Source organism: Coturnix japonica, chromosome 6, assembly GCF_001577835.2.
Source record: "Coturnix japonica isolate 7356 chromosome 6, Coturnix japonica 2.1, whole genome shotgun sequence".
NCBI lineage: Eukaryota > Metazoa > Chordata > Aves > Galliformes > Phasianidae > Coturnix > Coturnix japonica.
The window spans coordinates 25,480,494-25,496,551 of NC_029521.1; the positions used below are offsets into that span (position 1 = coordinate 25,480,494).

Sequence of the window (16,058 nt, forward strand, 5' to 3'; positions counted from 1 at the left end):
GCCCTAGAATTTTTATTAGAAATAGCTATGCTTTAAAATTAGGTTAGAATACTATGCTCTATTTTATAGCTGGTTTTTGAAGGCTATAGAAAGCTATCTGTTATAAAAGGAAAACGTCTGATGGACCAGATATTTGATTGAGAACTAAAGTCAGCTGACATTGGGAATACCTTTAATGTGATAAATAACCATATAAAGTAATAACATGAGCTATGAATAGATTGATTTGGCTTATCTGATGTGATTCAATATTCTGATTCTGGTGTATTTTAACACTCTATTTTTGTGGCTATTCCTACAAGGGGATACTGATGGGAAATGTAGAAGCAGCTGTGGCTTAGGGGAATGCTGCAAACGTTACCTCTGCTTTTAATAGCAACAATTTGGAAAAGTCTTTCTGAGGATGAAAACTATAATTTGTCCGTAGAAATTTCAATTTCTATAAAGGTGTACAATACATTTTGATAAAATTGTAGTTTTGTAAGTCATTAAAGTGCTTTTTAGTAACCTCATACTCATTTTCAATTGAACAATTATTAAACTATAAAACAAAATTGCATGACTCCTAAAACTGTAGTCTGGAGTTTTACAGTCTGCTATAAAGAGCTGTATTATTATAATACATTAAAGATGCTCAGGCTATTAAAACTTTTTTTAAATGAACTGTAAAATATTTTAGCATTGATGAAATAATTCTCAAGTATTATGCTCTCCAGCAGTATACATGCCCAATATTTTGGTATAATGAAAAGCATACTCGTCAAAAAAACGTAATTTAAACTGTAATTCTAATATGTAAAACAAACCATTTTGCTATTGTTATCCTTCAGTAACAGAAATTTATTATACCTAACTTCCAACACTAAAAGTATTTCACTGAGCACTAATGATCAAACATAAGGCCCTGTCTATATGCCAAAAAGACTGAATGTTTGCTTCAGCTGGTGCACATCTGAGCAGTGCTGATTATGGCAGCAGAGCTGTGCCGATTACTACCAGACAAGAGCTTTGGCTACATTTTACTTCGCAAATCCTGACAGCTCCTGCAACAGGGCCCTGTGCTCAACTACAAAGCTCTACCAAGGCTGGTACATGAGAACTATCTTCTACTGACTACTGACAGCTGATGCAATACTGTCACTAATACGTCACATACAAGCCTACGGGGTATGATACGTGGCTATATCCTCAAACTGTTCCCCAGTGTTCAAAAGAGGCAAAAGATTCCCTGTGCTTAGAAATTCATCAGCACTATTAATCAGTTTTTGAACTTCAGCAGGATTTCAACAAGCTTAAAATCATTCATCTTGTGTGGTCCTGAAATTATTTGGCAGAGACACTGAAGAACATAAGTGCAGCCTTGCTCCAGTGGGAGTAGTCTACATGATCAGACCTCTAGCACATATGTACGTCTATGCTCAAGCATTTTGCTGTTGAGATACACTGCGTGTACAGCAATGCAACTGGATGGCTGGCCACTTTCACAATGACAAATATCCCAACAAGCATATAAAGAAACGAGAACTGAGCCTCTCTTGTAGTGACCAGACCTTCCTGGGTTCTGTCCAAAAGGTGCAGGAATCGTAAAGTAAAAGAATACAGTGTCAAGGAACTGTATGCTTCTAAAAGCACATTTTTGAGGACTCCATCCAAAATGCTGCTGAAGAAAATAAGGATTAACTTTGTTGAAATCAATGTGAATGGACAAAGCTGCCTCTGTTTTAGCAAAACAGAATTTTGTTTAGTGCTGTCCAGATTAGAAGAATACAACAATTAAATATGAAACTAAATTACCCATAGCTGCCAGATTTTAATCTGAACATGTACTGCATGCAAGACTCCTTTAGGTACAGCAGAATTGCCTCTAAAGCAAATTAAAGATGCTGCTTTTTCAGAAGAAAAGCTGCCAATAGGTGTTCTGTAAATCACTTTTACCAGCAAGCTGACCCCATTATGTCAGCTAATCCTGGAAATACAGGAAGTAAATTTAAATCTTTTCATATGAAACATTTAGTCAATATTCTATTTTTTATTTTTTTTCCCCCAATTTGCTCTGGCACAGCAATGGGAGTTTTATATTCTCGTCCGTCTTCTGCTCCAGACTGGAACTTTCTGTGCAGCTGCAATGTCTGGAGGAAGAGGTCCAAGTATAATGTCCCCCAGGGGAAAGGATAGGCAGGGCATTTGAAAGGACTGTGCTTGCTTTTCCACAAAATGAAAAGAAGCCGAATGATCACAGGTGGTGTGGAGGGACCATAGAAAAGAGGGTGCCAGCCATATGGACTAGCTGAGACTGGTGCACAGGGGATAAATGAAGTGCAAGTCTTGATTCCAGAGTACGATCTTGACGGTTGTACCATTCCCTAATCAACTAAACAGTCCATGCTGCCCATGTTCCCTGTTTATGCTCACCCAATACCCATTTACCAGTACATGAAGTTCCACACCTACTGAGTCTTGATCCTCAGCACTAAATGGAAGCTTTTAACCCTCTCCCAACACCTACACAAGGTTTATAATAATAATAATAATGGCACACAGAAAGTGACATTAGATATTTGTAGACAGTATTTCAAATGCCAGATTAGCAGACATAGGGGTGAAGATCCGGAAGACTAAGACCTACAAGCTAAAAAACAGTCATCTGCAATCTCAATCACATTTAAGTTCTGCTCTCCTCAGAGAACTGTGGGTTCTGTCTCTTGCTTTTTCCTAAGGCTTGCCTTAACAGATTCTTCTCCAAGTCCCAAGTTTACATTCAATTATGGACATCTATGGAAGAACAGCATGTGATTTGATCCACACTGTTATAAACACTCCCAAATCATACAACAAATCCACAAAATTTGCCTATAGGTACCTACTTCCTTTCTCTTTTCGTCTGTTCCCTGCAAAATATTTGAGGTTTTAAATCCTATCTATCTCATAAATTTGGAATTCTCCTGCTGAGAATAAAAAGGCATCGACATGCTGGACTCGACTGAAAAATCTTTTCCTTTAGTCTGAAGGGCCACATATCTCAGTTATATACGCCCACAGCTCACGCTTCTTCAAAACCACAAAAGCCTTAAACTCTATCTGAATGCTGAGCCAAGGTTACCGAGATCAAGGAATTTATAATAAACATGAGAAAACAAAGTATATTACCTTTGTGCAGGGAGTTGAAGCAGAAAATTAGAATGAAATGTCCTTAGCCACTTTGATTTCTTACATTTTTAGTTACATGAAAAACGTCCATTTAAATATCTTAGCAAAGCCAGTATGAAAGCCTTAATATTTTATTTATCTCTGATGACTGCGGTCTAATCTATCTCATCTATCATCTGAAGTATGTTTTAGTATCATTTTTCATTTCCATGCATCTTTCCTATATGCAGAACCAGCATTTTTCTTGAAGAATACATGGAGTGAGTGCACATCCAAAGTAATTCTCTTATCCTTCTCACGTAATCCAACATGATGGCTCAAGCAGTAATGGCAAAACATGAGACTGAAAATCATAACCATTTTTTGACTGGCACATACCAGTTATGACCAAGACAGAAGGACAAACAAATAAATACAGTTGTTAAATATTAGAGTGCAGCTAACTGAAAAAGATAATGCCTGTATAAGGACAACATTGTTGGCCTTCATCTTCTGCCTTTCAGTTCACTATTTGTATCTACTATTCATTTATAATGTGGTGGTGTGGACCCTTTGATACACATCCAGCACCTCAGAAACAGCCGGATTTGGCATTTTGTATAAAGCTAGCCACTACTAATATTTATGTATATAAAACTTTGCTATAAGCCATGATTATAGAAGGACTCTTAATGAAGTTAAGCATCTCCCTGGAAGATAGTGTGCCGACTTAACTCTGGGAGAGAAAACAGTAATGTAGTATATAAATCCAAGCATATGTAAACATAAGCATATACCAAAAATCAACATTTATCTGCATCAGCTGGAAGCAAAAAAAAAAAAAATCACTATAATGGTAGAACTGTAAATGCTTCAAGAAGTGGTACACTGGAATGAAGGACCATTTCTAAATAGCAAAAATGATTCTAAAGTCCAAACCTTCAATAGGTATTTGAAATAAATGCTGACTTCGGATAAACAAAGAGTATTTCATACTTTCTTTAAGCATTTGCAGCCATTCCAGGCTCCAAGTAGGGCACGTGTGCAGGAGTACATGGCAGAGTGACAAAACCATTAGTGAACTCTCGCTTTTCATACAACCATTCTGAACAAGTCAGGAAGAAATGTATAAAAATTGCTCGGCCAGTGACACATTTGGCAGATTGGGTTAATGCCCTGTATTTTACAACCTCGGGAGGTTACTATTTGTTCATTTCTATGGCAATTTATACTAATCAATCACTTCCTGCTCTTTCCTCCCTTACTGTATTTATTTCTATGGCAATTTATACTAGTCAATCACTTCCTGCTCTTTCTTCCTTTACAGCATTTTGAAATCCACTAACTAGGATACGCAGCCCTGCAGCATCTCAGCCATCACCTCCTTATCCCCTCTCTGTCACTGTCTTTCCATACTAATGCTTCTAATTCTACTTTTCAGTATATTTAGGCTTTATTGCCTTTCTGAAATCTTTCTGCTCAAACGATAAGTGCATAACAAAGCCCTTCAGATTGCTTATGGTAGCTCAAGTTCATGTTTTGAAAATACTACAAAGGCCTATTTTTTTCTTAGGAGGAGAGTCTTGGAATGAATATGCTTTTAAAAGTGCTATATGAATGCTTTCAGTTCTTTTGTAAAATTTGAACTGAGGTTGAAGTCTCACATGCAAAGTGGCACCACGCTGTCCAATAAACATAGGTTTAAATATATATATATATATATATAGGTATATATGTAGGCTTGTTTTGGCACTTTTCGCAAGTTACTTTAGAAAGATGCATTGGAATGTAAGAGCTTTGTTCTCCGTGGTTCATTTCTGCCACAAAAGAGGCAGAAAAAGTTGTAACCTGAATGTTGTATTTCACGAGAATAAATCTGTGTGATTCATGTATCTTCACTGACCTTTCAGTGCCAACATATCTATAGTTTCTACAAAATGGCAGATCATTTATTTAAAGGATGCCGTTTTCCTTAGAGACCTTTGCTTCCATCGAGTGTATCAGGGGAACACTTGAAGGCACAGCACGGCTTCAAACCAGTGTTAATAATCTCATGGGGAACATGACCTCAAAATGCCAGAGTAACAGGAGAAAGGTAGGGAGGACAGGGAAGAATTTTTATTTTCAATACTTTGAGACATGTGTTAAGGCTTGAAGAGCATTTGCAAATCAAACCATAACCAATGGGACTGTGATCACTTGCCACTTCTTAAGCTCATTATTTACTGTGCATTTTGGGAGCATCTGGAGGCCTTACACTATAGGAAGCTGTTCAAAAATTGAAGGAAAATGTGATCTCTATCTCAAAACACCTTAATACAACATGAAGAGAATTAATAGTATCCCAAGTCATTTTTGCTTTAGATGCTAGCTATTCTGAATTCCAGATTTAAAAGATTATAGTTCTTTTTCACATATTTCATTTGATCAAATGGCTTCTGCATAGGGGAATGCTGTGCCTGCAACTATCTTCTGTTCATCAATAACTTACAAACCTTAACTAATAATGAATGTACATATATGAAAATTCAAATTAAAACAGAAGCTCCTAAATTCAACGCCATATACCATTAACTGCATATACTTTGTGAGTCAGTAACACCTCAGAAGAATGTTAATCTACATTACTTGTTATCTTATGCTATTTCTTTCAAAGATTTCACAGTTCTCTCTTGCCCAAATTTTTTGCTGTCTAAGAGCTGCACATACATCACCACCTTGAGCAATTGATGAGCCTCTTTAAAATCCAGAACCAGTGACACACTGTGAATAGGCTGACTGAAACAATGAACAAACTAGCTGCAGCCATTAGCCAAAATCACATCACAGCTTTGATCCCAGTTTAGGAAGATGCCTGATCCAACACAGAAGTTGGGAGAAGACAGCATTTCATGATAGCTAACATTCAGAGTTCCCCTTGAGCTTGGTTTACTCAGGGGACTAATTTAATCTGACATACACTGTCACTGTTTGGAGAGCACCACATTCATATCCAAATCTGTGATAACAAATTAAATACCACAACCATTTCTTTCTGTAACAAGGAGGCAAAAATGTCCATTCTGAAATTTGTGTTTGTCATTTAAAATAGTGTCTGATATTTTGTAGTGTATCTGGCTTGAAACGACAGTATGGGAAATAACAAATACTCTAATGCGAGTGTGTATTCATGCCACAGGACAACACTGCATAAAACTCCACAAACCACTTTCTTTCATGCACTGCAACAACTAGAAGACTTCCTTACCTGCAGGTTTGCACATGCTGGTGAATCATTGTGGTTGGGTATTTCATTGTTGGTGGTCTCTGAACCTGTGTTTTTAAGTCTGGAAGCTGTTGTAGTTGTGGCTGTGGTGGTCTGTACAGGTAAAATTGGTTGCCACACATTCACATCAGTACCGTTGCCAAAAGCCTGAATTGCATTTTCTGAAAAAAGAAATGACAGGTAATTTTCTACTTCAAAACAAATGGAAGAAAGCAGAAATTACTTATTTTGGACATATCAGAAACATGAATTAAGAGTCTGGGGCCACATAATTATCCAGCGCAGCCTCTCCTGCTCAATGCTCCCAGTCAACCTTGGCAGAAGCCCCCGGTCTTACTGTAACCGTATTTGTTACCAACAAAAAGCATCAAAAATTGACTCTCCCAAATTAAAACACACTCTGAATTTTATGTCTTAACGAGGCAGGTGATGTGACATTACAAACTGAAAACAGAGAGCAGGCAAAATACTGATTCACTTCTACAGCTTGTTGTATTAAAAGTAACATGCTCATAACTAGAAAATAGCTTAACTAAGACAGTCGTTTCCTTACAGTTTTCAATCAAAATCTGCATAATTAGGTGAGAGAAGCATGCTTAAACTAAAACTTCACAATATAAAAGTTAAAAAGCTTATCATGGTTTCCTGGGATTAAGGAGTATGTTTATGGCAAGAGTAAATTGGTTGGGCTTTTTAATAAACAAATAGAAAAACAATTTTTAATCAGGTCTTTGGGGATTCAAGGCGGATTTAGGGATTTCTTATTTCAAATTCTTTGTATAAGAAATCAAACCAAGTTCACTGGGGACTAATATGCGGAAGCTATTAATACTCCTTCTCAGTGGTATTCCTTCCCTTATAAAATAATTTACATTTAATTCTCATCTGAGAAAGATGCTTTTTATTCTAATATTAGTTCTCAGAACTCCAGTGCACACAGAGAAGAATTTATAAAAGGCAATCAGTTGGCTTGATGCAGCCTGAGCTGTAAGACTAGAGTGATTTTTTCCTGTTTTTACCTAAATAAGGCAATAGATAAAGTGATATTTTCCACACAAAAAGTTTTCCTAAGGGTTTGAATGACTTCTTAAATTAACAGCAACTACTTTTGACTTGTGATCAGGCCATTAGTGACACTAACAATAAAAAATAAATAGAACTTTTCTCTGCAAGGGGAGAAGACATCTTATTACGCCCAAGAAACCTTTCTGTTTTCATACTGGTAGGAAAGGAAAGAACATGGAGTATCCATGCCTAAGAATTTTAAAAGGAATCACTGTAGAATATTCCCAAATTAATAACAGCTGATGTACCAAGGTACCATATATAAATGGCAGCACCATTACATATGAAGGAGGTCTCAGGCCACATCATTAACTTTTCCACAATTACAGTTTAAATTCTTTTTATTTTTTTAAGCGATTTTGAGTAATTCTTTCATCCCTCCCAAACTTAATAAATAGTTTATCAAACAAAACTTGGGTAACTCATGCATGCAAAACTCCCCATGACTTCACATAAGTGCTGTCTACCAAGGAGCCATGAGTGAAGATTTTCAGACCCATCCTAAAGCACAGACTGATCCCTTCATAAGTAGGAATGCAAGCGCACAGAACTGGATGGGAAACAATGTACACTTCTTCTCATAGTCTGATGAATAATTACATTTAAAACAGGGGAGATTTTTTCCCCCTCAGAACTCCTGCTGGAAGGTTGTTTTTTAACTTTACTCTCACGGTTAAAAAATTTCCAGTTCCTGGCCTAAATATGTATGGCCAACATCTCCCTTTTCTCTTCATTGCCAACATTGTCCTTTACATTAAGTAATTCTTTCCTCTCCTCATGCTTGCCACTGTAATACAATTTCAGAGGACAAACATGTATCCTTTCAACTTCTGTTCTGCCAGGCTAAGGGAGCCAAGTTCTTCTGGTCTCCTCATTTATCTGAAATTAAAACTCTGGTGCACACTCCACATCATCCAATTATGCTGCTCCAGGCAGACAGGAAATTTGAAAAGAGAACCTGCCAAAATTGACTCCACTGAGCCATTCTGAAATTTATAACAGTCCCTAATTTGGGAGTGAGTGGGACTGGGAAAAAAAAAAAATAAAAATCAATAATTCAACAAAAATCTTGAAAATAGGTACCATCCAGGCTTGTGTTAAAACTAGACCTTTGAGATCAAGTAACCTAAAAAAACCCCAGAGCTTAGCCACAAACTGCAAACATAATCCAATTTATACTTAACCTACAGAAGATCCTTCGTAAAGTACATGCCTTTTTTTTTTTACACAAAGTTCTTAGATTATACACAAGGCCCTGATCTGCTGTAATTTTTTTTCATAGATGCTCCCTGATTGCTTGGGCCCAGATATATAAACATATTTCTATATCATATGCTTCTGTTATTTGAACTTTTTTCCAACCTCGTCTTGCACTTACAGTCTTGCCCATAAGCTCTACTACCACGAATATTTCTTGGCTGAAGTTTGTTCCGTTCCAGCTCTTACGCCTACAGCAGAACCATGCTTACAGTATGCAAAGAGATGGACTTCATGTATTACAACATACTCAAACAATAAAGAAATTGAATAAAAAATGCTAAAACTCCCTTAATGACATGTTTTAATTTTGCACTTACTAAGGCATGTGTTGTCCTGGAAGAAATTCAGAAATTTCCGGCATTCATCTATGTCATTACCACTGTTGCTGCAGTCACACCATGGGGCAACGCTGAGACTACTTGAGTCTATGTAGTTTGGTGTCATCACTGTGCCTGTTAAAAAAGCAGAGAAGTACCATACTGTGAGCACCCTACATACTGAAATATTTTTCCCTTGGAAGAAGAGAAACAACAACTTCTAAGCTATATAATCAGAGTGCAGAGCCAAGGTAAGTCTATAAGTCTTCAGCTTCCAGACTTAACAGTTTCTGGCTCCCTTTTCTCACCAGTCCTGTGCCAGATTTCACACCCCTGGTTGTCCAAACATAACCACTTTAGGGATTGTAAAATGGTTCCCACAGTAAAGACCCATTCCCTTCCTTCAAAAGGGTTTATACTGCAACACCACAGAGAGCTGCATCAGCAGAACTGACAGGTGAAAAATTGCGGCGCAGGGATGGAGTAGAAGGTGGGAGCCTCTTAAAAAGCTTTTGCTGCCAAACCAAATATGTGTAGATTTACACTCTAAATATCCAATCTTCTTCCTTGCTTGCAGTTTCTATCATTTTCCCTCTAGCTGCAAATAATGGCTGAAACTACACATCCAGTCCTGAGCTACCTCCCCAAGTATGCATCATCCTGAGAAAACAGTTCTGAAAGTCATGAGCAAGGAGACTGATGGTCATGCTGAAAACTAATACATCTTGAAGGAGTGGTAACCTTATGGTGCTCCTGGGGGACCTGCCAGCAGTGGGTTATGGCAGTGGAAAAGCAGAAAAACATAACCAACATGCATAAAAGGATACAGTAGATTCTTTATGGGTAATAAACTACACAGGTTAACCACAGGTTAATTCCAACACTCTTACAAGTTCTTGAATAAATGTTCTCACATTTTTATGTCAGCTCAAGGCTAGCAAGAATCACATGAAACCAAAGAATGTGTTATATGTCCTAAATGTTACACAGCAACTATTCACCACTCATCTGGGTAAGGTAACTGTTGTAAGATCAGCACTTATCCTTAACTAGGAGTCTTGCTGAAGGCATCACCTCAACATGTCAGAGATTTCAAATTCCCCTAAGGACTGAGAATTTTGTTTTGTCTCACCAAACAGGAAAAATTAAATAAAAAGGGGCTTATGTTCCAGACTTGTACTGATTACAGCAGTTTCAGGAAACAAGTCCTTTGCTGTGCAATCTACAGACCTAGGACAGGCTATAAATCATGAGGACATGTGGTCACAGCTGCTCAAAACTGACATCAAAGAAGTCATTAAGAAGATGTAATAGATGAAGGATAAATATTAGAGACTTGATGTGTACACTTGCAGAAAAAATTTGGTCCACAGGTCCAGGGTCCAAAAGTCTGTAATAGCACACAGGAAACGGCTATGAAATACCAGGCTAAAAACAGTAACATTAGAAATAACACAAATCACAGAATGACGTGAAATGGCCTTTCAGTCACCAGGCAGTGCTGGGAACTGAACAAATCAGCATGCAAACTAATTCATACATGATGTGGGGAGACAAAGGAGAACAGGCATTAAGGACTAGCCTGAGAAAGGCAGTAATGTACACGAAAATGAACACAGTGCAACTGCCAAGTCAGAAAAAGCATCTTTTGTTTTGTTTTGGGATGTCTTTAAATTAGAATGTGTTCCCATGCCTTTATCTACTTCCAACTTTTAACAAATAGCTGTGGTAATAATTGCTCAAATTGTACATGAGATGAACGCATGAGTAAATACAACAGTACAAAACTTATTAAATGAAGGTGTGGAATTCAGTAAAATAGGCAAATATCATTTGCACCATTAAAATGAAAACTTGACAGTAGATAAATAAGAATGGGAATGATGTTAAATTAAAATAGAACAAGTGAAAGTATCTACCCATTATTTCTTTGCTGGTTCAGTACACTGTTTCAACCCTGTGACATGATCTGAAAAGAAGTGAAAGAAAACACAAAGCAAGAGGATTTTGCAAATGGAAAGAAAACAGTCGGCCTCAGAAAAAGGATAAGTAGCAAACACTTAGTGAAGGGTTGAGAAAACAGAAAAGGTACTGAGGAAGTTTAAAAGGTCACGGGGAAGACTTTCTAATCATGAAGAGGTAATAAAGTAATTTAAATGGGTCAAATCAGGGGCTGAAAGAGTAAGAGATACGAACCTATGATTAGGGTTGATGAATACTGGAAAGACAGGCCAAGGAGTGCGTATATACAGCACACAAACTGTACATCCAGCAAAAACAGAGTGGCTGAAAGAGCAGCTAGTAGAAAATCAGTCTGTCATTTAAACCTGGGGGCAGATGTGAACCCAAGCGGATGATATGCTTGGTTTCCTGGGGTGGATTTTCTTTTTTCTCTGCAATGTGCGTGCCTTCCCCTCCTCCTCCCTCCTCTAGCTGGCATCTTGGAAATTCTGCTGAAGGACACTAACAGATCAGAGACACCACAGTGGTTGGCAGTAAAATAGGACATGCTTGGTTTAGTGTGTTCTCTGTATCAAACAGTTTTGTGACAGTCTCAGTTTTGGGGTTGTCTCAATTGTCTACACAAAACCAGAACTGACCTGAGCACAGCCAAGAGGTTTCTCAATTTGGGGCCAATTAAGGATGGGGAAATGGACGGTGGGTTCATGAGCAGGGTGTGCAATTGAAATTGCTTTGACTCACACATGACACAATAAATCAAAGTCAACAACAGGAATTTGCCCAAGATCAGTGCATGAAATGCAGTAACTGCCAATACTGAAGTAATAAGAATGTTATCAGACCTCCTTTTGCATGTTGGGGGCAGAAAGTATCTTAGCAAATGACTGTTAGAACAGAAATCAGTTGGCCAAAGTCTAAAGACAGTGTACTGGATCCAGAAGCAAGCATCCAGCTCCAGCTTATTCATACAACCCCCCATGGAATTCCAGAGAATAATGGAGAAATGAAATGGATTTTGCTGAAAATAGGTGAAAATGTGTCAGAAAATGAATGCTGAAGTAGACCTTGAAGTCAGCAGTTAGAGCAGCACTCAACTGATGCTGGAGCACAGACAGGTCCAGATGGTTTAACTAGGCTGCAAGCAAAGCACTGAATTTCAAACATGGCTATCTTCAGTTTAATTTTACATTTAATAATTCTCATCGTTTTTCTTTTATATGCTGTAATTCTTTAAAAGTATAAAAACAGATAGGAGAAATGGTGTACCTGAGATACCTTGTTACAGATTTGATAGTTTTCATATAATTTATCCCAGTTTTATATCAGCTTGATATCAGAAACAGGAATTTACTGCTTCAGTATGTGCTTTGGTAATTTTGGTTCATCAGAATTACTTTTGAGAAGTAAAAACTTTTCTAACAGCCAGTTCCCATCGTTGTATCCAGAAAATAAAGGAAAAAGAAAAAAAAAAAGAAAAAAGAAAAAGTTTATTTTCCCCTTGGAAAATCAGCTTTCCTTTTGATTTCAGCTCCTCCTCGGGGACCATTCCACATTTTTGCTGTTTGACATTGTTTTGCAGCACAGTCATCAACAGTAACACAAAAACACCTCACTGCATGAACTGGGCCATCTTTGAGCTTAAGCTGAAATATGGATCCAACAAAACTGTCAGCAAGATTCAGTAGGTCCAGCAAGAACTTCTTGGCAGCTCTTACCCAGAAGTATCTATTAGTAACAGTTACTCTTTGCCAGCAGCTAGATTTCTTAATCTCAATGACTAGATCGGATTTCAAGGCTATTCAATCCTATCTTCTAGAGTCAAATGACATTCTGTCATAACTGTTCATATGCTATAGCCTTTGCATATTGTCTTTATCTCTTAAGACACACAGGCATGTCCTCCAAAATTATGGTGTTTTATTTTACCAGCTGCCCCGTGGACTTACCTCACTTGCTCAATGCTAGAGTTTTAGGAAGGGTAACACATCAGTGAGCATCGCTTTCAGTCATTTTTCTTTTTATTTCAGATATTATCTCAAAAGAGATTTATTTAACAGTGGGATCTGCTTCAGGGCCTCAGCTGGGACCTTCATGCCCAACAGAAGTGGCTATTACCGCATTGCAGCAGGTGCAGGCTGTAAGCTTAAAAGAATTGAATCTGTTGCCCTTTTAGAAATCTGTTTGTTTCGGAGTTTTGACATTCACTTATTCTTTATTGCCCAACCATGGTATTTCTGTAAGTTCACCTTCCCGAGACAACCCTTCTCTTACAGGAATCAAATTCTCTATCCGGGGTATGGAATCTGACTCACATATCGGCATCCTGTTGCCAGTTGGGAAATTAACAGTAAGCAGACTGGATAATGTTGGGGAAAGAGAGGTGTTTGGAAGATAAATTGGGTCACAATTCCTCTCCAGTGAGTAGCGCCTCAGAAAACCCTTAGAGCACAGAGAAGGAGATTGTAGAAATAATAGCAGCTGCCAGTGAAAGAAGGCTGGGTTGGTCTATTATCACATTCCTCAAACGTCCAAATGTCTTGTTTCTACAGACTAAGAGGTATTTTAACCAATCTTTGTGGTGAGAGCTGCAAAAACAACCAAGCTCTAGTTTTAATGGTTCTTTTTAGCTTCTTACTTGACAGTCCTGCTCAAATTCAACCTCCACTTTACTTTATAACTGTAATTTCTATTTGTTTATATCAAGCTCAAGCACATTCTATCTTCGGTTTCCTTGGAATTTATGAATTTACCCCAGGGATCCCTGTAAGGTAAAACAAGGCCAACACATTTAGTTGAGAATTTTGCCTAGAATCTACAGTACTACATTTTAACTTCGTGAGGGTCTTCAAAACATCCTCTGGGTAGATTTTTAGATGAAGCAAGCCCCCACCGCTCCCTGTGCTCTTACCAATAAGCCCCGAGTAAGCAAGGAGGCAGTCAGCGTAGTTCTCCTTCAGACAGCTACTAACAGAGCGTGACTCAGGCTGGCAGTTTGTGAAAAAATCTGCAAGGCGAGATCTGTAACATGAAGAAAAAGCATTTCTTTAAAAATCAGGCCTGCAGGCATTCTTACCTTTTACAGTCTTTTCATTTCTCGACGGCACTTTGTATTTTTTTTTTTAACTTAAATATACATTGAACACATTTCAATTGATGAGGGTCTTTTACCAGAATCCATTTCTGAAGCCAGAATAAGAAGTCTAAGAAAACAGCAAAGAGAGACAAATTGACAGGGAAATGCATGCCCTTTACTAAAAGAAATACTCTGCATTTTCATGCCAAAAAAGAAAAAAAAAAAAGACATTTTATCGTGAGTGATCATTTTGCCTGGACCTTAACTCTGGAATCTGTTATTGTGTAGGAACAGAACACACTTTCTGCTGGTTTTCTGATTACACAAAACTGTATGATCGTGCTTCCAGAGCCCTTTTACTCCATTACCTGAGGCAGAACCTACTTTAGCACTGCTCCGAGTTTCCAGGGAATGGGTTTACCCCTGCTCTGCACTGGCCTGGAGAACCAGCTGGCTGAATTGGTGTTGCAGGCAGATCCAGATGGCATGATCCGCACAGCCCCCTGGAGCAATGGTACTGAGAATCTATTTGTTCTTGTAAAATGTGCATTTATCCAAAGTCTACAGCACTGAGCCCTGGGCTCAAAAGAAGAGAATGTGTGCTCTGCATTCAGTTCTGCTTCAGCATTATCTGTTACCTTTATTTACCTCAGTTACCCCAATTCCAAGAGGGGGAGAGCATTGCTTACATATGGAAAGTGCTTCAAGACAGGGGCTGAACGTATATTGCAATCAACAAGTTATTACAACTTTGGAAATCAATAGAAGAGTTCCTAATGGCCAGGAACAGTTCTGTTAAGTTGTACTTTGAAAGCCACACCAACACTCCATCCAGGCCTGTAAAATTTGAGAGGCTTCACTGAGCTAGGGCAAGGTTTACAACCTACAGTCTTCTGTCCATTGCAATTTGCTCTCCTCAGAATCACAGAATCATAGAATCACAAGGTTGGAAAGGACCTACAAGATCATCTGGTCCGACCATCCTCCCATAACCACTGCTACCACAAGCCACTAAACCGTATGTTGTAGCTCCTCATCCAGAGCTCCTCAGCTGTGCTGGTGCTTTCAGTTAGACCTCAAAGCCTCTTAAAGCAGTGACTTTTCTTTGTTTATGAAGTCATTTAGACTTTTGACTCCACAAACAAAATGATTTCACCTCCTCGCTTTGATTTTCTCCTCCATGAAAAGGGATGAAAGCATTCTCTTGCTTAAAACAACTCAGAGTGATGCTTCAGGATAAGGTGTTTAATCTTTTCAAAGCCTTTCAAAATCAGGATAGTATCGCAAATGTACTTGCAGCTCTGCTCCAGCATTATGTAGATCTGTAATAACAATGGTCTTTTTCAGTATTGCAGCAAAAACACAGAAGTTAGCAGAAACAAGTGATTTGCACAGATTCACTGTATTTCTTGACATGCTCTAGAGACTAATTATCTTAGTTTGCTTTATTGTTTTGCCTGTCTCAGGATGGGAAGGGATGTACATCACTAATTGGCCTGAAAATAATGATGGGCAAACTTCAAAAGGTTCATATGCTTAATTTGCGAAGCATCCTATAAATAGACTGTATGCAAACTGTACCTGAACTTATCTGTGCTATTCTCATGACCTCTTTTTAGATCCATCCCTAACTGTACCAACAGCAGAAAAACCATAGTTGCCTTCAAACCACAGTAATCTGTAAGTTTTTTACTCCCTCCCTTCACTTATTTAACCACTTAACCTTGTGACAGACATCTGTACCCATCCACCTTTTAAAGCTTTAAGAAGTCAAGCGCTCTGCATATCCTTCAAGGTGCCCTATACACATACATTCTGCATTTCCTCAAAGTCTGGTGAATATATACTGTACTTATCAGGGGACAGGCTAAGACGAAATTGATTACGAGGGATTTGAAGAATTAAGTAGCACCTCAAAAAGAGTTTGGGCAAGAAACCCTATGTCACTGTGATGACTGCGTCTCTCAGTCAATAATTAATACAGCTGGGA

At 38.2% G+C, this 16,058-nt stretch overlaps 1 protein-coding gene across 3 annotated transcripts in view; it reads right to left on the minus strand.

Annotated features, from left to right (window-relative positions):
• Window positions 1-16,058, minus strand: part of GFRA1 (GDNF family receptor alpha 1) — a 233,309-nt gene that overhangs the window by 24,295 nt on the left and 192,956 nt on the right. For all 3 annotated transcript variants that reach the window (XM_032445525.1, XM_015867420.2, XM_032445523.1), the window contains 3 exons: window positions 13,904-14,013; window positions 9,034-9,168; window positions 6,374-6,552 (listed from right to left, as the gene is read on the minus strand). In XM_032445525.1, coding sequence (XP_032301416.1) covers window positions 6,374-6,552; window positions 9,034-9,168; window positions 13,904-14,013 — 424 coding nt within the window. The remainder of the gene's footprint in view (window positions 1-6,373; window positions 6,553-9,033; window positions 9,169-13,903; window positions 14,014-16,058) is intronic.